At 33.2% G+C, this 23,145-nt stretch overlaps 3 protein-coding genes and 1 long non-coding RNA gene across 4 annotated transcripts; 3 read left to right on the top strand and 1 right to left on the bottom strand.

Moving 5' to 3' along the window:
• Positions 1-3,162: 3,162 nt before the first annotated feature.
• Positions 3,163-5,236, top strand: LOC11439888 (WEB family protein At1g75720). The gene is made up of 2 exons (XM_003603702.4): positions 3,163-3,597; positions 4,546-5,236. The coding sequence occupies exons 1-2, from the start codon at positions 3,442-3,444 to the stop codon at positions 5,032-5,034; spliced, it is 645 nt and encodes a 214-aa protein (XP_003603750.2). The 5' UTR covers positions 3,163-3,441; the 3' UTR covers positions 5,035-5,236.
• Positions 5,237-6,536: 1,300 nt separating this feature from the next.
• Positions 6,537-10,961, top strand: LOC11428881 (transcription factor E2FC). Its single transcript, XM_024778176.2, has 14 exons — positions 6,537-6,994; positions 7,637-7,826; positions 7,928-7,972; positions 8,063-8,148; positions 8,295-8,383; positions 8,484-8,538; positions 9,405-9,457; positions 9,538-9,588; positions 9,671-9,719; positions 9,804-9,869; positions 9,948-10,024; positions 10,178-10,376; positions 10,480-10,538; positions 10,653-10,961. Exons 1-14 carry the CDS (start codon positions 6,908-6,910, stop codon positions 10,678-10,680), a joined length of 1,134 nt encoding a protein of 377 aa, XP_024633944.2. The 5' UTR covers positions 6,537-6,907; the 3' UTR covers positions 10,681-10,961.
• Positions 10,962-12,676: 1,715 nt separating this feature from the next.
• Positions 12,677-15,653, bottom strand: LOC11435492 (putative HVA22-like protein g). Its single transcript, XM_024777811.2, has 7 exons — positions 15,404-15,653; positions 14,449-14,489; positions 14,246-14,344; positions 14,116-14,172; positions 13,928-13,991; positions 13,624-13,833; positions 12,677-13,266 (listed from the first exon to the last, which is right to left on the bottom strand). The coding sequence occupies exons 2-7, from the start codon at positions 14,478-14,480 to the stop codon at positions 12,874-12,876; spliced, it is 855 nt and encodes a 284-aa protein (XP_024633579.1). The 5' UTR covers positions 14,481-14,489; positions 15,404-15,653; the 3' UTR covers positions 12,677-12,873.
• A 3,977-nt stretch (positions 15,654-19,630) lies between these two features.
• Positions 19,631-21,624, top strand: LOC112419809 (uncharacterized). Its single transcript, XR_003009867.2, has 3 exons — positions 19,631-20,533; positions 20,967-21,217; positions 21,346-21,624. It is a non-coding gene; the product is annotated as an uncharacterized lncRNA (long non-coding RNA).
• Positions 21,625-23,145: the final 1,521 nt, after the last annotated feature.

Genomic DNA, 23,145 nt, shown 5'->3' with positions numbered 1-23,145 from the left:
GACCAAACTGATTGATTCACACAAAATTTCGAAGGACGAAATTGATGGATTTACACAAAATTTCCAAGGACCAAATTGATGGATTTTCAGAAAATTGGCAACGACTCTTTCCCTTCTTTGTGAGTAACGGCTTTTTCTTCACTTCCTCATTAAGGGCTATTTCTTCCCCAAAAATATAAATTTGGAACCCTAATGTTATAATTCCTTACATAGAGTTCAAAATCCCCAAAATTTCTTCCATGAATTGATGTAAAATTTCTTCCCCAATTCAAAAAACTTAGAACCCTAATTTTTTTGATTAAATTCGAAATTCATAAATCAAGTGGTCTGCCTTGTAGATTTAGTGTTTAGAATTGATGGGTGGTGCGCGAATGTCAATCCACATCTTCCACATTGAGAATTGGATGGGACATATAATCAAGAAGTTGTGCAAAGCAAGGTGTGGCTAGGAGACCAAAGAATTGGATTGACACTGAGTCTGAAGAGCAAGTACAAAGTAATGTGGCAAGTGTGAAAACTGTTGTTGAGAATGTTGCTACTGAGGTGCAACAAGAGGATGTTGTTAGAGTTCCAAATCCAAATTACGGGTCATCCACTTCTACTCAACCCCAATACATGGAGTTTATCCCAACTCCAGGATTTCCAAAACAGTGATGCATGTTTTAATTATGCTTTTGGACTAGTTTAATTAATGCTTTTTTGGCTATGTACTGTTGTCTTTTTGGCTATGTAATGTTGTTTTTTTTGGCTATGTAATGACTTATTAACATCGAATATTGACTTATGATATAATGCAAATGTTTGTCTTTTTATAATCAAAGTATTTGTCTTTTACATTTTACTTTGTTCAGCAAATGTATGCACAAAGGATCACATTGATATCTGTTATGATAATTCAAGGACCAATTTGATGGTATTTTCACTAATTTGAGGATCGAAATGATGGATATGAATATAATTCAAGGACCCATTCGCGCACCACCCATCAATTCTAAACACTGAATCTACAAGACAGACCACTTGATTTATGAATTTCGAATTTAATCAAAAAAATTAGGGTTCTAAGTTTTTTGAATTGGGGAAGAAATTTTACATCAATTCATGGAAGAAATTTTGGGGATTTTGAACTCTATGTAAGGAATTATAACATTAGGATTCCAAATTTATATATTTGGAAAATAAATAGCCCTTAATGAGGAAGTGGAGAAAGAGCCGTTACTCACAAAGAAGGGAAAGAGCCGTTGCCAATTTTCTGAAAATCCATCAATTTGGTCCTTGGAAATTTTGTGTAAATCCATCAATTTGGTCATTGGAAATTTTGTGTAAATCAATCAGTTTGGTCCCTGCTTGCGTGGCATCTGACGTGGTAAACTTTGTCAGAGGTTAACGTTACACGTCACCTCCGTTAACAGACCAACTTAACGGAGGGACTGATTTGATTGACATTTTATAAATTCAGGGATTAATTTGATATTTCGCAAAATTCAGGGACGAAATTGGCCAATTTTTCAAAATTTAAAGACGAATTTGAGGTATTAGTCGTGAAAATATTCATGAAACTATTTTTTATTTTTTTTGTTACAATTTATGAAACTATTTATGCAAAAAGAATAATGGGAAAAACTAAGCTGCTGACTGAAAGGCATTTTTTTAATTGTCATGCTAAAAATGGAATTAAAAAACAAGTTTTATATTGAAAAGATGACTTTTGAAACTTTTAATACATTAAATACACAATTTTTAAGAAAAAACTTTTACAATTAATTAATTTCTTAACTTATGTCTCAAGGGTACAAATTAGTTTTTTCCCTTCTTTAAATAAATTGTGATGCGTTAAACATGGATACTCTGCTTAGCTTTTAAATATGCTATCAATATCATTCTCATATGGAACTAATCACGCAAGGCATTAATCTAATGGAGTTTAGATACGCCACAAAAATTTCATTAGCAAATTTTTTTTTAGGGACCTTCATGTCGCTTTATGTATAACAAATTTTTGGTGTAAATCGGATATATTTGTGTGTAGATCATTATAGGAGAAGTTGATCGTTGAAATGATAATTGATACAACGGAAGTCCAAGATATAAATTCTTTTTCCGGAATGGAATCTTTCAAAGAGGTCTATGGAATTCTATGGATACTTGTACCTATTTTGATTCTTGTATTGGGAATCACAATAAGTGTACTAGCAATTGTATTTTGTATTGGGAATCACAATAATTGTACTAGCAATTGTATGGTTAGAAAGAGAAATATTTGCAGGGATACAACATCGTATTGGACCCGAATACGCCGGTCCTTTTGGAATTCTTCAAGCTCTAGCAGACGGAACAAAACTACTATTCAAAGAGAATCTTATTCCATCTAGGGGAGATATTCGTTTATTCAGTATCGGACCATCCATATCAGTAATATCAATTCTAATAAGTTATTCAGTAATTCCCTTTGGCTATAACTTTGTTTTATCTGATTTCAATATCGGTGTTTTTTATGGATTGCTATTTTGAGTATTGCTCCCATTGGACTTCTTATGTCAGGATATGGGTCAAATAATAAATATTCCTTTTTGGGTGGTCTACGAGATGCTGCTCAATCGATTAGTTATGAAATACCATTAACTCTATGTGTCTTATCAATATCTCTACGTGTGGATTAATTTATCGAGTCAGGTAGGACTGCAATAAATGACAAAATTCACTCGTGATCTCTAGCTAAGTTGTCCCTTACCATCTCATTCAAGTGTTCTTGTGTTATGTAGAACAAATTTAATCAGTAATATAAAATTGTATTTGTGCTCCATTGAAGAAAAAAAAAAAAAAAAAAAAAAAAACAGCCCTCGTATCTAGCTAGCTATATCAAAAAACTCTCAAATTTCACGTTAAAAATAGATAAAGTCTGAAAAAGAATATCGAAAAACTAAAATTAAGGTTTCCATAAAAGTCTCACTAATCAAGAACAAAGGTAGGATAGGTTGCTTGATAACTTGGCAACCATGCAGTGGTGTATATTCAATCTTGGGAGCAAAGGAATAACAGATTCTATACATTGAGTTAGCTTCTCTCTTTGGAAATGCTAGCTTCTCTAAGACAACAAGTCCTATAGTATAAGTTGGGTATGGGTGAAGGGTCCTCTTCAATTCTGTTAAATATAAAACAAAGTTTAGGCAAATTAGGTTAGGTCCAACATAACATAACATAGGAACAATATCCAAGACCAATAGCATATCCACCCACCGCTTTGGCTCTCTTTCTGAGATAGTATAACAGAATTGTTCTAGTGAAGTGGACGCGAAGAAACGAAGCTTCCAATCTTCATACCATATATTATGCCAATTGTCTCCTTTAATATTGTCCATTTCTACTACACATTACTAACTACTACTTATAACCAACCTAATTATCTCATTCTTCTCTCTATCTCTATCTTCTAACACAAAGATGAATAAGAATAAAGAGGGTGTGATGCTGCTCACCAGAAATACAGAGATAGACACAAGGGCGCCATTCAGGTCCGTCAAAGAGGCTGTTACATTATTCGGTGATAAAGTTTTAGCTGGAGAGCTCTATGCAACTGCAACCAAACTCAAACACCAGGTTCTATACACCATCACATCACTCAATTTTATTAGAATATCAAAATGGTTAATTACTTGAATTATTTAAATCACCAATAAGGAATTCTTGGACATTTTAATTGAAGGTCCATCCATCAATAAGATTCTCCTATCCTATGTTTTTTTTTTGAAACAGGGTACAAACTACAAGTGCAGATTGTCATCAATTTGCAGAGTGTGTCATGTGCTTGCTTGTATTTGTGTCTTTTGCTTTCTTCACCGTCTAATTGAATAAAGGAAGTGAAGAAAAAAAAAATTCTGCTTTTAATTTTTACTTTTGTCTGTGCACTATATATAAGTAAATTCATTTGTGCTTTCAATATAGTGTGACAAGAGAAATGCTAGCAACACACATTATTGAAAAGTATATGTTAGAACGTGTGTTGATAACATTTCTCATTTCTCAGTTTAACAATATGATGCGACATGAGTGATAGATATACTCAAATGGGTGTTGCTATATATCTCCCAATAAAATATATAGCGAATGATTCACGAATGTAAATTGCCTTGATAACAAAAAAAAAGAGCTCCCCACTTGCCAACATGGTGCTAGCAAAAATAAAGGGAGTATTGTTTTCAACGTATTGTGAAACTTCGTGAACCCACTTCTCGCTATATAAAGCATTTTCCTACTCAAATTCTCGAATGATAGATATACTCAAATTATTAATCATTTGGTCAGAAAAATTAATTATTGACCCGTAGGTATGTAAAAAGTAAAAACATCAGATTACGGTATAAGATTAGTATCGGCTGAGTTAGCTTAATTTACACACACCAAAATCATTTTGGGCATCTTAGAGATTAATTAGGATTATCTGACGGTCTAATTTCCTCATGATCACTTGTTTATGGTTTAAAATTTACACTTCCACACATGATTAATAATTTATTGTTGTTCGTCTCCATGTCTTCTAATATATAGATTCACAATGGAGCAAATGAAAATGGGGTTGATCAGTCTTCAAGGGTTGAAAACGTTACAGCTGAGCTGGAGGAGACACGAGAAAATCTAGAGAAAGCTAAAGAAGAAAGCATGTTGATGGCACATTGTATGTCATCTCTTCAGGAAGAACTCGAACGCACGAAGCAAGAGCTCGAACAATTGAAGCAACGTGAAACTGAAAAACATCAAGTGGAATCATCAGAAACTGAAGACGTGAAGTTTGTTGAGAATTTAACAACCTTTGAAGTGAAAAGTTCAAGATTTGATGAAGAATTAATGATGGAGTTTCAAAAGAAAAGGTATGTGACGTTCGCGAATCCACCGTCTGTTTCTCATGTGATGTTACCTCAAGGTGTTGAGAAGTTGGAAAGGCACCCTTCTCTTAGGAAGAAGAAGAAGAAGTCATTGATTCCACTTATAGGAGGTATTTTTTCAAGGAAAAAGGGAACTAGCCAAGAAGTTCCATGATGAGTGACGAGTTTGTATGAATTTTAGCGAGTATAAGTATGCTATATGCATCACATTACCAGAATAATTACCTAACCGGGTTTTGTATTCAAGTTTCTTTTCTTTTTGAAACGAGTATATTTTTGTTTTGTTTTCGTGTGTCATATGTATCTAACTGCCTCTAATAATATTGTGTAAAATGTAGTTGAACTTTGTGAGTTGACGACTAGTAGAGTAGCAGAGTATGGATACTTGCATATTGTGGATGTTCCATGCATTGTTTAAAAAACTAGACCGGACCGGGACCGGGCTGGTCGAATTGGTTGAGTCAAAACTCAGGTTTGGTGAACCGGCGGATCAATACATGGACCAGGCTAATAAATATTTTTTAAACATAAACTAGAAACTGCTGCTAGCAGAATCCAACTGGGGAGAAGGAGATCGTAGATGTACCCCTTAACAATACAAATGTTTTGATCGAATAAAATAAACATGGAAAATCAAAATCACTTATGAGTTGAAATCATTTCCATTTTATATTCTCTAATTTCTCTCTGTTAGTACTATTGTTTTGGAAATCTAGATACCTAATATATATTCTACACCTTGACAAAGAAATTAATGAACTAATGAAAATTTAAAGATAGAGAGAAAATGATGTGTTAAATGAAAATGTATGATAATTAAAGACACTTATAATGATAGTAATCTAAAAAGAGACATTAAATGGATCACATATAAACATCACTTATTTATAATTGTTAATGAAAATATCAATTAATAATCAATGACTCAAGTAATAATAAACCAAAAATAGTCCTTAAATAGGTGCCATTAATACACACTTTAATATGTGCATTTAAAAAATAAATAAAAAGAAATTGCAGAGAGTAAGGCATGTAAATTTGAGATAGTGGGATCAACTTTTATCCAAACTTTTTCTTATTTTGATTATAGAACCTGTTAGTTGGTGAAGAGAAAAAAAAACATTGTATAGTTGTCGTGGAACTAATTGCCATTTTTTCCCTTCCAATGTGATCTTTAATAGGTTGATGTCTTTATTTAATAAAAAAACTCCTTATTAGAGATGTTCAATATCATTGGTGATAAAAAAAAGGAGAGGATGGTCACTTTTATTATTTTCTCGCATTTCAATGGATAGATTCAGGTAAAAGGGTGTATATTTTTTTTTATCTCTATCTAGATGGATAAATTTAAACAGAAAGTGATTTTTAAGAATTATAGCGACGAAAAAAGAGATATCTTTCATGAGTTAAGATTCTCATCATTTATTTGCTCTATTACTACTACTATAGTTGTTATATAATTTTTTTTGACTCACTTAATGACACATTTGTATTTATATTTTAAAAATTATAGTAACTGAGAAAAATGAAGAGGATCGTCATGACTCATCATCTATAAAAAAAATATTTGATTTTTTATTTAATTTTTTAATGGATGGTTTGAATTTCAAAGGGAGAAGGAGGCCCAGACCCAGGGAGAGAAGGTAGAAAAATAAATAGGCCCAAAGAGAAGAGAGAGGAACAAAAGGCGGGGTGGCGTGTGTATTCGAACTCATACAAATACAACAATACACCCACCGCTTCCTCCTCTTCTTCTTCTTCTTCTTCATCATCTTCTGTTAGCTTTGGACAATCTCATTCACATCGCATGACTTATCGCTCCCATTGAGAGAAAATATTCATTCAATTTTTTTTATTTTATTTTATCGCGTAATAGGATTTTATTTTCATTTATTCCCCTCAAATTCAATTCAACACTATAGCTTTCCTGCCGCTAAAACCCTTACTCACTCTATTTTAATGAATTAATTAACTACTACTGCTGCCACTACTAGTGTTGTTGGGTAAATTGATTGGGTTCATCATTCATGTCGACTCCAAGCGAGGATCAAATTCCTCATTTTTCTCAATTCAATTTCACTCCTTTTACTTCTTCTTCTTCTTCTATGTTTCCCGTAAGTCTTCTTCTTTTTCCTTCTCCAATTTTTATTTCTTTCTTTCATTTCACAATATCGATCGGATCAGATTATTTAACCAAAAATTTCCGATCATTCATTTATATCTTCATGTTTTTCTCCAAATATTATAAATCAACCGAAGATGTTAAGAGATCTCTTCTTTCATGTGTTTCAATCTAACCCTAGGAATGCACCAATGTTATATTCTCTCCGGGATTAGTCTATGAGGTTCAGCGCTGAATTTAAAGTGGAATTAATATGCCGCTCACTCCTTAGTTGTTAGAAGAACTGTTCTAGGCACACTTCAGAATTGAGATTCAATCCATTCATTAGTTATACAAATTTTAGTGACTCTTTCTTTCTTTTTTTTTTTTTTTTTTTTTTTATGTTATAGGGAGCAACAATGTTACAATTTGTTGCTCTTCATAATACTTATTCAATTTAGCAGTTTTATATTTCAATTCTGTTTTCAGCTCAACTAACTCTTATAATTAACTCTGCTTATGGTTTAATTTAATAAATAAATATCAGAATCTAGAATGAGTATCCAACAAATATTAGTCAACAATGTTACAAATTATATATTTAATTTCTGCTCACACTTTAAATGCTTGCATTCAATTCAACTGTCTATTGCAGTTAAGTCAAAGAAATGAAATCAATAATGTCAACTTGCACACTAGTAGTAACGTTGAAGCGTTTCCGAGTCAGAGCAACACTGTTAATCTTCCTCCACTTCTTCAAACCCAACCCAACCCAAGAGGAAAGCATAATGGTAAATCAAAAGTTTCAAAAAATTCAAAATCTGCCAATCAGATTTCAAATACAGGTAATTTTCTTTTAGAGTATGATAATGTGCGTTGGTTTGTATATCATTATCTGTATTCTCACATTATTTTTATTTTATGTTGGGTGGATTTTTCCTATCAGACTCTCTGAATTCAGCCACAGTCAATCGTTATGACAGTTCCTTAGGTATGTCCACACTCAAGTGATCTTTTATGACTTTTTGTCATTAATTTAGCTCTTTTTATGACGAACAGCTACATCATGTACTGTTTGCAGGATTGCTAACCAAGAAATTTATCAGTTTGATCAATGAGGCTAAGGATGGTACCCTTGATCTAAATAAAACTGCTGAGATCTTAAAGGTATAGAAATTGTCTTTCATTGTATATATGCCCGATGGTTCGTATTAGCAGGTCTGATTTTGAGCTTCACCTCCTAGTGCTTTAATAAGACATGTATAATATAATTTAACATTTTTTAATAATAGTAATTTGACATTTGTCTTCAGGTTCAAAAAAGGAGAATTTATGACATTACAAATGTTCTTGAAGGAATAGGATTGATAGAGAAAACTTCAAAGAACCATATACGGTGGAAGTAAATATCTAATATTTTTATTTGGTATATACTATTGGTTTGATTTTTATCATGTTTATGAAATGAAATGATAATATATGATGATGGGCCTTATTCACAGGGGATGTGATGGACTTGAGCCACGAGAACTGGAGCATCAAGTTAATACTCTAAAGGTTTGTCAATCTTTTTTTACTTGTCAGTTAGTTAATATGTATTCCACATTTCCTGCTTTTACACATCTGGTATGATCGGATGATTAATTAGGATTGTAAACATCTCTACTCAGTTTTTCATAACCATGTTTTTTATATACTATTTAGTTTCCTTCCAAGTCATAGGTTTCAGGAATCTTATTGTCTTCATGGCATCATATTTCTTGTCACCGATTAGACATTGCACCTAGGAATCTCCGGTTTGTATACTATAGATGAAATAGAATCTCTCCAAAGTATTTGTTGGTAGCAGTACAGTTAAGGTTGCTGAGGATGATAACAGTGGTCTAAACAAAATACAAGTTACTAGCAGTAAGGTGCAACTTGAGCTGCTGAAGACATTATTTATTGACGCCGAAAGGAAACTTTTGGGCTGAAGATATATGCATTCTGTAGAACCCTCAAGATTGAAATACTTCTATGTGACTTGTCTCTTTTACATAACAATATATAACATGATGTTTTTAATTTTGTTTGTTGGATGAGGCAGATGCGCAATCTAAATGCTGTTTGATTTGATATCATCGTGTTGGAAAAATTAACATATAATGAATGAATAAATAAAATAGATGAAACTGTTGTCAAATTACTAAAAACTGATAGTAATGAAACATAAGCAATTAGTCTTCTTGGTTCCAATTTTCCCTTTCTTAGGTTCAGGTAATAAAACCTTTAGCCAAACACTCTTTACCCACAAAACCCTAAAATAATAATAATAGTAATGTTAAATGCCAAATATGTGTAGAACATATGATACTATTTAGCAAATTAATGCTCTGCAGTATAGAAATGGTTTGGTCCAATTCTGATAATTTGGTCCATTGCAGGATGAAGTTGATAGCTTATATGCCGAGGAATTCAAACTTGACCAGTGTATAAGGTTCGCTAGGTGCTACTAATATCGTTAGTTTTATTTTGACTTATCTGTTTTATCTTGAAATTTATCATGTCAATTCTCAGTGAAAGAAAGGAGCTTATAAGAAACCTGGAGGAAGGTGAAAACACTGGAAAGTAAGAACTTCTGACAAATTTTCCTTTGAGTTTTGATTTCTTACTGCTACTTTATGTAATAGTGAGCTTGTTTGATCATTAGGTACCTTTTTTTTACCAAAGAAGATATTCTTACCCTTCCATGCTTCCAGGTCCTTTTTCTCCAAGTATCGAAAACTTTGTATAAATATAGTGCATCCATTATTATTACTCACTTTTGTTAACTGCTTTTACAGAATAAGCAACTTATTACAATCAAGGCTCCAAAAGCTAGTTTCATTGAGGTCCCCGATCCTGATGAGGTGGGATTCAACTTATATGGATGTTAAAATATGTTTAGTATAACAAGTTTCTTATTGACTTCTCACTCAAATGAGCAGGAATTAGGCTTCCACCAAAGGCAGTACAGAATGATTGTTAGAAGTGCAACTGGACCGATAAATCTGTACCTCTTGAAGTACTTCTCTTCTGCAACGTTGCACCCTAATATTTTTTTCTTTATTACTATGTTCTCTCCTTGCTTACTTGTTAATAATTAATATCCTTTTTCATTGTTGGTTTAAAGTCCGTATTTCATGTTGTCTCTAACTGATCCTTTATATGCTTGAAGCAAGCACGACCACAAGTTTGAGGGTGTGAGTGCCAAGCAGGCAAAGCTAGAAGATCCATCACGGAATAGCAACGGCTGCAGAATGGACGGTGTGGGATTATTAGAAAACCAAGGTTTTCAGAAAAACCCTTCTGGGAGTTTAAATTCGCTTGACTCAGAGGCTTTTGGAATTCAACAGATTACTCCTACGGATTTGGATGTATGAATAGAACCTCTAATGATTAATTAATAACCAAAAAACTGCAAAATAAAAATGAAATTTTAGGCCAAAGTTTTAATTCATTTTACTTGTATTTTTGCAGGTTGACGGTGATTATTGGTTTCAATCAGATCCCCAAGTTGGCCTAACAGAATTGTGGCGGTAGAAATATTTTCTTTCATTATATGAATTTGATTCTTGGGTTTATCTCTATTGAGGATACAAATTGACCAATTTGAAGGCCTGGTTCATTAATGCTCTTTCCTCTTTGTTCAGCACAAGTGCAGTTGGCTCAGATAGATGAACTTTTCAGTTCTCAATGATTAGTTCAACTGCGATATCGCATTTGCTTAGAGTAGGCATCGCTGATATATATGGTCAATATATGTAAATGTTAGGCTGCTGATTGTTGCATATGACACAAAGGGTACATTTCAAACTGTAAATGCTAGCTCTTTTCTTTGTTGAACATGCAGTTGCTTAACTAGCTAGGACTGCCGAATACCATTAGGGTGCCCGTGACGCCAAAAACAGAACAATAGAAAATAAACATATACTAAATTACAATAAGTTTATTTTATTTAATTTTGTAATCTTATTTTTTTTGGTAATCCGTGGTTGAAAATAAGAAAGGATGGAGTATAGATGAAGAAAAGTCCTTTATGTTTATGCCTATCTATACCTCGAGGATGAGAATGTACCTTGGTGAATCAACCATCTTGTTACCTCAGCCAAACAAAATAAAAAGTTTAGTTTTAATTTTCTGTGTGATCTCTTTGTTTAATACTGTAATGTTCTATGGTGATTCAGCGCCCATCATAGTCCACCTCAACCAAAAAATTGCCCACCAAAACAAAATAAATTAAAATTCTATTATTTTAATTCAAGCTTCAAAGGATTTATTTATGATGAATTTAGAACGCAGAATAATGTTAAACTCAAATATTATAAAAAATATATAACTTTTATAAAAAATTAACATTGTTATGATTTGAAGAAGGAAAATTTATACAACTTTAATTTTGGCGTAATTTAATGAGAAATGATAACTGGACACAAATTTGTAGACACAATATAGCCACCGTATACACAGTTTTTTTTTTCCCTTTCCTTTTCCTTCCCTGTTTCCTGTACACGGTTGCAACAATTTTCTTTCATTCCCTTCCTTGTACATTGTTCAACTTCCCTTGTATACTTTTCAACGATGGCAGCTCAGAACAAACTCACCCATTTCGATCACCGTCGTTGTCTCCGTGGAGGAGATGACCGACGATAAAGATTATGTTGACGACGTTGGTGATGGGTGAAGGCGATAGTTGACCGGCGATGAAGATTATGCTGACGACGTTGGTTGACACACGCTGGAGAAGAGAGAAGAAAGGGGAGACAAGTTGATAATTATGTTAGAGTATGCAGTCATAAAGTACACAAGTTTTTGATAATTGTGCGTCCATAAAGAAAATTTATAGGTTAATATCTGCAGAAGGAAGAAGAAACAAGGCTTGTTGATAAATATGAAATATGAATGAAAAGGCTCCACATGACAAAACCATGATTTCTTTGGCATATATTCATTCATTTTCTTGTGAATAGAATTTTTATGACAATAGGTACAATATACTACTTGAAAAACTAAATGTATGATTTTTGGTAAGATTTTTTTTTTTAATTTTTAAGTTTAGGGGGCATTTTGCACATAAGTGCAAAATTTCAAGGGGGGTATTTGATCATAACCGTAAACAGTTAACAGAAAAATTTGACGGAGGGGTAAATTGATTAACGTTATGCAATTTAAGGGGGTAATTGAAGTTTTGTTAATTTCGGGGGTAATTGACGAAACTTACAATTTCAGGGGGGAATTTGACTATTTACTCGAAAGAAGAGGGTTGGTTTTGTTTTGACAAAATTGCCCCTTATTTTAATGTTGAAATGTCAATACTACCCATGGTGTTGTATTTGTGTCTCTAATTTGTATTTGTTGTTGTTTTCTGAGGGGGAAAAAATGCATGGTTTTTTTTTTTTAAAGGAGAGGGAAAGAAAGGCTTGGTGGTTTTTTTTTTTTGTATTATGTATAATTTACCATTTTAATTTTGAATTTTCTTCAAAAAAAATGTAGACACTTAATTAACTCAATTTATTTAGAATTTTATTTTGAGTGATCAAGCGTCCCAGTGTTGGATTTTGCACTGAAAAGGAGAATTTTTCTTATAACTGTAGTATATAAAACAAAGATTAAATGGACTTCATTTTATTATTTAATTATTTAATAAAAATTAGGGAAATTAAATTCGCTCATAAAATTACTGGTAGGTCAAAATCACACATTTTCTAGGTAGTGAGACTATAGTGTTCATAAATATTTTTGTTTAAAAAAAAACAGAAAAAGTTGAATGGAAACTGAGGCAACTCACTTGCATACTACTGTAATATTCTACAGCAATTCAAAGCAAATCGTACTTCACCTAAAAAATTGAAAAACATTGGAACTTTGGAAGCCCTAATGAGTTCCATCTGATCTAGTTTTTCTTAGTCTGCCCCGTGTAACCCTAATGCTTTCTTCCATTATTGTTTCGCTTGAAGGAGGGTTTTCATTGGCAGAAGAGGATGACGGAAGTGCCGCTTCAATCTGCATTGGTTCTGCCTCTGCAGGTGCAGATTGGTTGCCAGATTCTTGCGTAGGAATATTCTTTTGAGTATTTAAACCTGCTAAAGAGGAGAGTGTTTTAGGTACTTGCGAAGAACCCAACTCCTCTGCTAGTTCCTTCTGATGCTGGCTTGAAGATGAGCTAGAAGTGGGAGGAGTTGGCCCCTCAGCTGGTGGTGCTGTTGGAGGAGCATGTTGGTTACTACTGCTGGATGCAGGTTGGCGGGCCCTCACACCCGGTCGTTGCTGTTAAGAGACAATGTCATTTATTTGTGAGAAAGCATGAGAAGGAAATGAGATAAAAAAAAATCAGTATACAAATTGAAAATGATTCTGGGCACAAGTTTTGTGTGTGCAAAATATATTTCCTTAGTTTTATCAATTCAACTGGTATTAGTTAAATTCTGTGCTGATATGCACAATTTAGAATGTACTTCTTATTTATTAAAAAAATTGGAATAAAACAAAAGAATGAAGGATGAACAACATGGTCTACATCTGATGGATGTAAGAAAGTTGATACACTATACTTGGTAATAATTACAGTGCAGTTAAGCCACACCTCAAATATCATGGTTAACAAACCAACACATGCTTAGCTACCTGAGCAGGGCGAGCTGTTGGCGTTGATTGAGCAGCAACATACTGCAAAATGTCAAATATTCTAGTCTGGCCGTAACTAGCAGCTTTTTGCCAATACGAAACTGCAATATCTCCTGCTCGTGTCTTTAGTTCCATCAAGTTGCGATCAATATCTGGCTCGTGCTTCGCAACATATGGTCTAAAGAAAGAATCATACACATATGTTGTTCCCTAACACATGCAATAATATTATGTTAAAGATCAAGCTGAAAAGAAGCAAATAATAAAGCTATATCAGATTCAACCACAATAATTAATTTCATACCTTTGTTTTCGGGTACCATAGATATATAAAAAATGCCAACTTAGTTTCACTATACATTGGAACCCTTCAAGAAGAAAAAGTCGATAGCTAGTTTTAGTAATAATCAATCAGAAAGCATAATAAAACATTTTTTCAGTGAAAAAGAAGGGCATGGCATTATCTGCACATAACCAAGATAGTATTTCTACCATGATATAAATGTATCACCAATTCGCTCACACACCGTCAAAAGAGCCACCAAAATCCTGCAAGTGAAAATTTAAAAAGTGGCACCATTATATACCAATGATTTAAAAGTTAGGTTTCGTGGAACTATACCAATACTGGCACCAAAAGCGTAGCTGTTCAATTTCCGGCCTATTCTTTTCAACTGCTTTATAGCATTCATATGCTGGGTAAGCATAACCAAAAACCATCCTGCAAACACATGAACACTGAAATATAAAATAGTTGAATTTGAAAATTACAGCAAAAACCCATCATATATGAAGGATAAAAAATTTATACAGTCATAAACATACACAAGTATCCTCGTAACAAAGGATCCAATCATTTTGTATCCCTGTCATGATAAGAAGAAAGAAAATACAATCAGTTAAGCCAAATAGGATAGCCTCCATGAGTCTGAAATTGAAGAAGTTATAAATGTGCAAATTTTAGTACCTCAAATTAAGGTTACTTTACTAAGGGTTGACAATGTTATCAGATTTATCAAAATTCACTATGAACACTGTGAGGCTATCCTAATCCTAGTTTCTCTATTAGGACCATGGTGGCTGCTATTCAAAAATCTGCTGGCTGATATACCGGCCGGCACTAGTGGAAAATATTAGAATTTTAGTTTTTCTTAATACTTAAACTAAAGAATCTGCATGTGTACCAAACATGGAAAAACTGAATAGTGAATGAGTATTACTATTACTCCTATATTTACCATAATAAGTAAACCTTTCAAGTCCAGGTTGGTAGGGATATTGTGGTATGCAGGGGCCGGGGTTCGAACCCCGGATCAAATGCCCCACAATTTACTTTAGGGGTGAATTTCTAGCCACTAAGCTACTTGACCAAAGAAAATAAATTTTTCAATACATTATCTATTTTACACCATCCACTATTGATAACACTGGTTCAGTATGAGTTTCTCTACAAACATGAATGGAATGCTGCTGACATAATGTTAGGTTTGTTACCCCTCTTTTTGTAGAGTGCAAAATTGAACCAAAATAAAAGGGGTTGGTTCATGATGAATACAGAAGCTTAAAATTGGTATCCTATAATATCATACTGCAGTTGAGAAAACGCGATTAATTTTGGGTTTTCTATGGTAAACAATGGAATTATTTGAAATTGAATTGGGACGAAGTAACACAATTAGCAACTAAACAGATAATCGGTTTCGAATATGAAACTAATAAAAGGGGGATTGAATTTAACGGTGAAATGAAAGGAAATTGAGAGGAATGAAAATTGAATTACCTGGTAAGAGAAAAAGAAAGAAGAAGGGGAAGTGTTGATTGGAAAGGATAAGTGTTTTTTTGGGTTCAGTTGAGCTTCGGTGATGACATAGAGGGAAATCAACGGCGGTTCCAATACGGCACGGCGAGAAGAGTGAGGTAGAAATATACTTGGAGCATGGAAGAAGAAGAAGAAGAAGAATAGAAATGAAATAAAAGAAGCGCAAAATGAGAACAAAACTTGGAAACCGGAGGAGCTATTTAAATTGGAATTTCTTTCCAAATTACGCGTGTCTATGTGGTGACTAAAATTGATTTTGATTGAATTAATTTTGTAGAATTGATTTTAGTTAGAAATGAGTTGAACAAAAATTGATTTATGTTTGGATAACTCCCTAACAAAAGTGATTTATATAAAATATGTTGTTTGGACAGTTTGAATCAAAATTGATTTTGGATGTGTAAATTACTAAAATGGATCTCAACATTTATTTGTAGATTTTCTTAACATATTACAAATTGACATTGAAGAGTCTTATTTGATGGTTCCAGTGCCCACAATCACCTCATCGTCACTACTCGAGTACTTGTGTCTTACTCATATGCAGCCACCGCAGTATTAACCACACAATCCACCATCCCCTCTTGCTGCTTTGTGTACACCACATACAGTTACAGCTCTGTTTCCTTTATACACAACACAATTGAATTTTGAATTCCAACCAATTTTAATGGCAGATTATCCAATTTTACAGCACTAATTTTCAATTATTTCATCTCTCTTTCCATAATGTTCTCTCATCAAATTGAAATTGAAGTTTATCACCTAAAAAACACACAATCAAGAAACATGCATGTTGTTGTGGAAAGGGGAATCTTTTATGACAATTGGAAGGGCAAAACAGCCAATACCCATGTTATGGAAAAGAGAATCGATTTGTCCAAATTGAAAAGCTACGGATACCAGCTTCACCTGAAACGCGAGTTCAAAGAGAAACACGAGTCGGCTAAGTGCGATCCAAACATGTGAAACACACGGCATATACGATGAGACACACATTTTGGACAGTCCACCGGGAAACCAAACAGGGGCTACATGGACTTGATTTTATTCTTTTTGCGTTAATGGCTTAATGCTTTAGTTTCGGCCAAAGAGCATGATAATTTGAAGTTTCACCCTGAGGTTAATATAATTGGGTAAAAAAATTATTTTACTGCTAAGGTAATAGTTGTGCTGACTTTTTTGAAAAGTCTGAAGATTTTTCCTTCTCTGATGTCATAATTCGCATCTGAGTCTTCTATTAGACTTATTCGGTCTCTTGGTTCTATACCAAAAAAAAAAGTACACTGTGGCAGGGCCGGCCCTAGGGCATAGGCCACGAGTGCGACGGCCTAGGGCCCATGCCGATAGGGGGCCCAAAATAATTTTTAAGGTAAGGGGGGTGTATATAGAAATATTTGGATTTCGGAGGGTATATATAGAAAAATTCTCTTCAAAGGCCCAAACTCTGACATGATAAAGGAATGAGCTGATATCTGTTAGTATTTTTGGCTCTTTTAGTGAGATTTGCTATATATATCCCATGTAACACAAAATTTTCTATATACACCCTCCTATAAAAAAATTTGGTTGTTCTTGATAATATGCTCAAAAATTTATTATCGAAGAAATTGGTGATATTTTTTGGGCCCTTTGCTCCTAATAATGTACTTCACTAATATTAAAAATATCGACGATATTTATTATCCAAGAAATTGGGATAATTTTCGTAACAAAGCAAATTCTATTTTAGTTGAAAATAGGGTGCTAAAATTTCAGTCTACTTCACATGTGCTATTTTTCTCTACTTCTTCGGTATTTTTATTTTGTTTTGGTGTATATAGAATATTTAATTTATTTTCAGATGTTGTCTAAAAAAAACATTTATTTTATAGTGAAAAGCAAAATAAAAAAACGAAATGAAAAGCAAAAAAACACAACTATGAGCTAAAAAAATTATGATGCATTATGTTGTAAGGATCCTTTTTCATATTATGCTTAATGCCCGTAACACTCTAGGAACGGATCTGCACTGTGGCAAACTTAAAAACAAGAATTCATAATTTACACCCTTCTATCCACGTAGCTATGCATGGTAATCAATATGTAATAAACAACTGCTAGAAAATGATAGTGACCGAGATAACTAAAATAAAAAACAATTGGTAACAGAAGGAAAGGAAAAGTTGCGAGGAACTTGAATGAATTTTTTTATTTTATTTTGGTACAAAACTGAATGAATTTTAATTGCATGAAAGCCGCCAGTACATAATTGAAAATGCATATAACATAGAGGAAAAAATAAGGCAGAGTTATTGTCTTTCAAACACCATCGACTCGCGCTAGAATCAAACAAAAAAAGCTAGAGATACAGAATAATATATCCTAGCCACCCCTCATCACCCCGGAAATTTTACCCTATATCCCTTTAGTTATACTTTCACCCCTACATTTTATCTGAACTACCTAATTTACCTTTTTATAAAATTAAAAAATTTCAGTTTTTTTAGAGGATTTCTCAGCATTTTATTTTGTGTGATCGTCCGAAAAAGAGATTATAAGATTTTAAGTTTGTCTGGGTTTTCATCATGTTCCATCATCATCTCAATATAGTGATTTAATCATGAATTTGTTAGTTCTGTTCGTTAATCATAAATTTGTTTTGCTCGGCTAATCATGAGTATTCATTTGCTGTGTTTTGATGCATTCCTGATTTGATTAGCGTTTTTATGTAAATCTAATACCCGGTAATATTGTTCTCTTTCATGCCCAAAATCAATTAAAATAAGTCATTGATTACAATCTTACAGATGTAGAATTAAGCATTTAACCATGGGTTCCATGGCATCGATAATTTAAACAATAATAAAATGAATTTACCGAATAGTTTTCACTGCTTTTGGGACAAAAATTATGACTGAAAATGTTGAAAAAACGTTTCCAGAAAATACATACATGTGGGGTGAACTCATATGGATTTGGAAATGTTGAAAGTGAGGGTGAAAAATAATTGTGCAAAAAGTTATATGACAAAAGGATAATAATGGATTTTTTTATAATTTGTAGGGTGAAGGTAAAGATGCAGGGGTATAGGGTAAAATTTCCTTACATCCCCTTAAACATAAAGATAGAAGCAAAACTTTTTTTCTTATATAGAATTTTTATTTATTTTAGTTTTTGTAATTTTGAAACAAATTTTCACCGAAGATACTTCTGAAAAATATAAGTATTAGTATAAAAAAATCCACGCCTTCAGAGTTTGTTGTTTTCTTCTTTCTTCATTGGTTTTTTTTATCCCCCCCTCTTTCTTCATCGTCCTCATCATATATAAGGTATTTTCATTCCTTTTCAATTCTAGTTGATAATTATATCTATTATGTCAATTTGATTCGAATCTTCTTGAATTTTTGGGATTAGGGTTTGTAACCTTTTTTTTTTTATGTGAAAATAGAATGTTTTGCGATGGAATTAAATCCTCCATCACACTGATTTTCTGTCTTTTTTTGGTATGTTTCTTTATCAATTCAATTTGGAGATATTTCAATCTTCTCTTATTTGTGGGATTATGGTTTGAGAGTAAACACATATTTTAAGACAAATACTAGACACCAATGGCAAAACGGTAATATAATTTTAAACATAGGGGCAACTTGGTATTTTCACCCACTTCTTCCCTTCTATTCCTTCCTTCCTCTTCGTGTGTGTTTGATACGGCGGCGGTGAAAATTGATTTTGATATAATTGAGTTTGAGAGAATTGATTTTGGTTAAAAGTGAGTTTGAGGTGAATTGATTATGTTTGGATACACTCACTTAAAAGTGATTCTTATGAGTGGATGTTGTTTGGATAGTTTGAATCAAAATTGATTTTAAATGCGTAAAGACCAACTTACCCTTTTAATTGTATTTATAACTAAATATCTCATCTATATTTTAGATAATTATTTCAAGTTGTCATAAATGGATTTTTAGTGCTTCAAAAATTCATTTTTAAATAATATTAATTAATTAATAAGAGTTATAATTAATATATTTTTATCATTTTAGGTAATGATTTATAATTAGTTTTAAAATATTACTAAAATAGGTTGTAATTATTATTATTATTATAACTAATAAATTCCCTAAAAAAACTAATAAATAAACTTCAACTTTTTTGTTTAAAATTGGGCATTTTATGAAAAAATAAATAAAAAGGATCCGACCTTTATCCCTTACCCGTTATCCTTTGTCTTCTCAAAACCAAGAGAAAATCTTACTCCCACTCAGGCACTCATTGCATAAACCCAAAAAACAACTCCATAAAAGCACTTAGTAAGAATAGAAACTTTGATTTATTTTCTTTGTTTGAAGTTTAATTTATCATGTTTTCCCCTCTTCTCTCTATTTCTTCTGCAAATCTGAAAAATTAGGATAGATCTGCAATCCATGCGTTATGGGTAATTAGGAGAAGAAGAAGAAAGATGTTTGCTTTGCTGAGAAACATGTTTATGTAGGAAAATGGAGAAGATATCATGGGTATTTTGGTAAAGTACCTTCCACTTGAGAAATTAAATCCAAAACCACGTTTCCTCCGCCGTGAAAGCTAGGAACACCAGCGTCATTGGAAATGGCGTTTTGAGCTCTGAACTGCGTTTTCTAGATTCAGTTTTTATTCATCCAAACAAGACAAAAAATGGGGAAACCGCGTTTGAGAATGGAAACGGAGGTTTGGCTGAAAAAACGTGTGGCCAAACACACTTCTTCTCTTACACGATCTATTTTCATCTCTCACTGCAACTACAATCTTCACCACCACTGACCTCACCACCTCACCCTACTCATCGGTCACCACCACCATCGTTCTTGTCAATCACCACCACCACCGTCCTCACCATCACACCCTTCGTTTTCAACACCACCACTCCATCACGCCATCCTCAACACCGTCGCCGTCATCCATCACATTCGTCATTTCCTCGCACCTTCAATCTTAGACCTCACCTTCAATCACCACCACCACCGTCGCTTCCCCATCACGCCGTCGGCTTCCTCCGTCGCTCTCTCTATCTTTTGACCTCCAAATTTGTCTCATGACCAACATCTCTCATGGTGGCAGCATTCGAAGTTGCCGGTGAGTGATCTTGCAGAGAAACGTTACAAGGAATAACATAAAAAAAAAAAAAAATTATAAAAAAAATGATGTATATATGAACAGTGAAATACGAATACGATAGGAGGCCTATACTGCATATATACATCATTCGTATTCTAATGATGTATATATTCTCAGACCTAAAAAGTAGGCCTATGACAGACCGCAGGTTAGACTTAGACTTTAAAAAAATATGGCAGGTCAGACTTAGGCCTTGCAAAGCCTAACTCGGACTAGCATATTCCCATCCTTAGGTCTAATTCTGGAACAAATCTTTTTTTCTCATGTAGATTTTTATTTTTTAAAGAAACTTATATACTACATGTTCCTCATTTTATTGTTATTATTTTTACATTTGTTTTTGCCACTTTTAACTAATTATTAATTGTCCTCTGTTGGAATTTATTTAAAGGAACGTTACCAGCAGCCTAGACTCTCCCCAATGAGCACCTCATCACAAATGGGTAACTCAACCTAATCCTATTTTCATAAAACTATTCTTTTGCTGTTTGATTTGATGTATCTCAAATAATAACCTCGCCCTTTGGTGTTTCTTATTTCATCAATACAATAAAAAGAAAACTTCTCCATGGGAAGAAGCCAAAGGAGCAAAAAGTAGAAAGTACTGAGGGAGAGCTCTTTATGATGCAAAGACGTTGGAAAGTAACTCTCTCTCTCTCTCTCTCTCTGCTGTGTTTGCATTTGATCAAATAACCTCAGCTTATGGTTGTTTCTTCTCTTAGTTTCTATGTGCATATTTTAATTCTTTAGGATCAATGTCTCTCTAACAGCATGCATACTTGGAGCATGAGAAAAGGTTTGCTGAACTCTTCAAGAAGCATGCAGAGGAAAAGAAGCGGATGCTGATTGAAGAAGAAAAGTAGCGTCTTGAAAAAGGGAAAGAGGAGCAGTTACTGATAGGTTGAAACCATGTTATGCTATGCTCTTGGCCAGAGAATCGTGTCGTCTTTTGTACAAGAGTTTGGCTCTATGATGCAGAAGAATTTTATTTATACTCAAACACACAAATAATGTTACTTTAATGTAGTATACGAGAAAGGCATGAATTTTTCAAAAACCAAAATTTTTTGAAAAAAAAATCTGAAAATGATCTATTAGGGGTGTTAAAAAAATTTACGAGGTGCAAATCAAACCGAAAAGTTTATAGAGGCAAAAAGCGGAAATGACATATATTATAGGGATGAAAAGCACTAGGCTTTATATAAATCCTAACCTCCCATCATCATTCAAATATAAGTTTACATCCCCTTGGATACAAAGATGATTTCTGTAACATCTGGTGTTTGGCATTTAAATCTATGGAACAAGCACTGTGAATTATCATGTTACTTAATACTTTTGAACTGCGCGCATGACATATTCTGCAAATTGAAGCTCGCACTTTTTGCCTCTATAATTCTTAAACAAGCAAGTTTTGAGCTGAGATGAAAGACATTCTTGAACAATCTTTGGGCCCTCCCAAACGTCCTCATCATCATTGTCATCATTTCCATTCTCTATCCCATTTTCTATCTCCTATTAACAATAAGTAAATTTCCACAAAAACAGAAACAAAAGTTAAGATCGGTAGAGGTAATGTTAAACAAAATAAATAAAATATCAGGAAATCAATCAAATTATATGTGAAACCTCATGAATGATAAGATGTTGAAGCTTTGGACTGTGTTGAAGCATTTCTAGCAATGACATCCACTTTTTAGGCCAACTTTTATGCTCTAAGTTAGAGAATAGCTCCATTTGAGTTGGATTGTAAAAAATGGGTGTTGGAATATTTTATTATTTATTATATTTCAATATGGGCAAATATCATAACAATAATTATATTAGTTATTTATCAATTGTGAGCCTTAGTTGATTAGTGATCAAATTAAGTAATAAGGCTATTAGATTTCTAATTGGATAATTAATTGAATATTTAATTAGTTGATATGAACTCAATGAGTGGATGTCTGTAACACCCCGTTTTCCCAACATAAAAATAATCAGAGTATTCACATAAACGGAATGTCACATTCTTTTCTTAAAATCATAAACTGAATAAATAACTATTTATCCTTTAAAATTCAATAACAAAATCTTTAATACTTCGCAGCGGAATTTATTCAATAACTAAAACAGTCTTTGGCACGAAGGCCTCTTCATAAATATCTCATAAAAATTCAATTAACAACTTAATCATGTAAATTCATAAGCAATACGTAAGGAATAGAAAAGCATGCAACAAAGTTCTCATCCTGTTACGTATCAGAGCACCTAAGACACACGAGAGAGAAAGCTCACACGACATCAACTATTCTTGGTTACCTGCAAGTTATTCATACGAAGAGCAACATTTCCAAGCAGAAGGGGTGAGATTTCACAAAACAATAATATTAAACATATAATTCAACAATTATATTTAACAACCTAAATTCATCATAATATTCATCATAGACATTAATATATCATATATCACATCTTTAATAGTTCATATAAAGAATCACAGCTTCAACAACTTGGTAACTTAAACATCTTTGACTCGACAAATGCGACTCCAACTTGACTATGCAACTTAGACCTCTTATATGCAT

The sequence above is a fragment of the Medicago truncatula genome, chromosome 3, assembly GCF_003473485.1.
Source record: "Medicago truncatula cultivar Jemalong A17 chromosome 3, MtrunA17r5.0-ANR, whole genome shotgun sequence".
Taxonomy (NCBI): domain Eukaryota; kingdom Viridiplantae; phylum Streptophyta; class Magnoliopsida; order Fabales; family Fabaceae; genus Medicago; species Medicago truncatula.
Note: the sequence above shows the minus strand (reverse complement) of the source record. Positions and strands in the feature narration are given on the sequence as shown.

Excerpts from the sequence above, each read along its gene's own strand:
- LOC11439888 (XM_003603702.4), top strand. The coding sequence starts at position 3,442 with ATGAATAAGAATAAAGAGGGTGTGATGCTGCTCACCAGAAATACAGAG. Across the intron at positions 3,598-4,545 it reads CAACCAAACTCAAACACCAG|ATTCACAATGGAGCAAATGA; the intron begins GTTCTATACACC and ends TCTAATATATAG.
- LOC11428881 (XM_024778176.2), top strand. The coding sequence starts at position 6,908 with ATGTCGACTCCAAGCGAGGATCAAATTCCTCATTTTTCTCAATTCAAT. Across the intron at positions 7,827-7,927 it reads CAATCAGATTTCAAATACAG|ACTCTCTGAATTCAGCCACA; the intron begins GTAATTTTCTTT and ends TTTTCCTATCAG. Across the intron at positions 9,589-9,670 it reads GAAGGTGAAAACACTGGAAA|GTACCTTTTTTTTACCAAAG; the intron begins GTAAGAACTTCT and ends TTTGATCATTAG.
- LOC11435492 (XM_024777811.2), bottom strand. The coding sequence starts at position 14,480 with ATGATTGGATCCTTTGTTACGAGGATACTTGT. Across the intron at positions 13,834-13,927 it reads TATGGTACCCGAAAACAAAG|GGAACAACATATGTGTATGA; the intron begins GTATGAAATTAA and ends TGCATGTGTTAG. Across the intron at positions 13,267-13,623 it reads CAACAGCTCGCCCTGCTCAG|CAACGACCGGGTGTGAGGGC; the intron begins GTAGCTAAGCAT and ends GTCTCTTAACAG.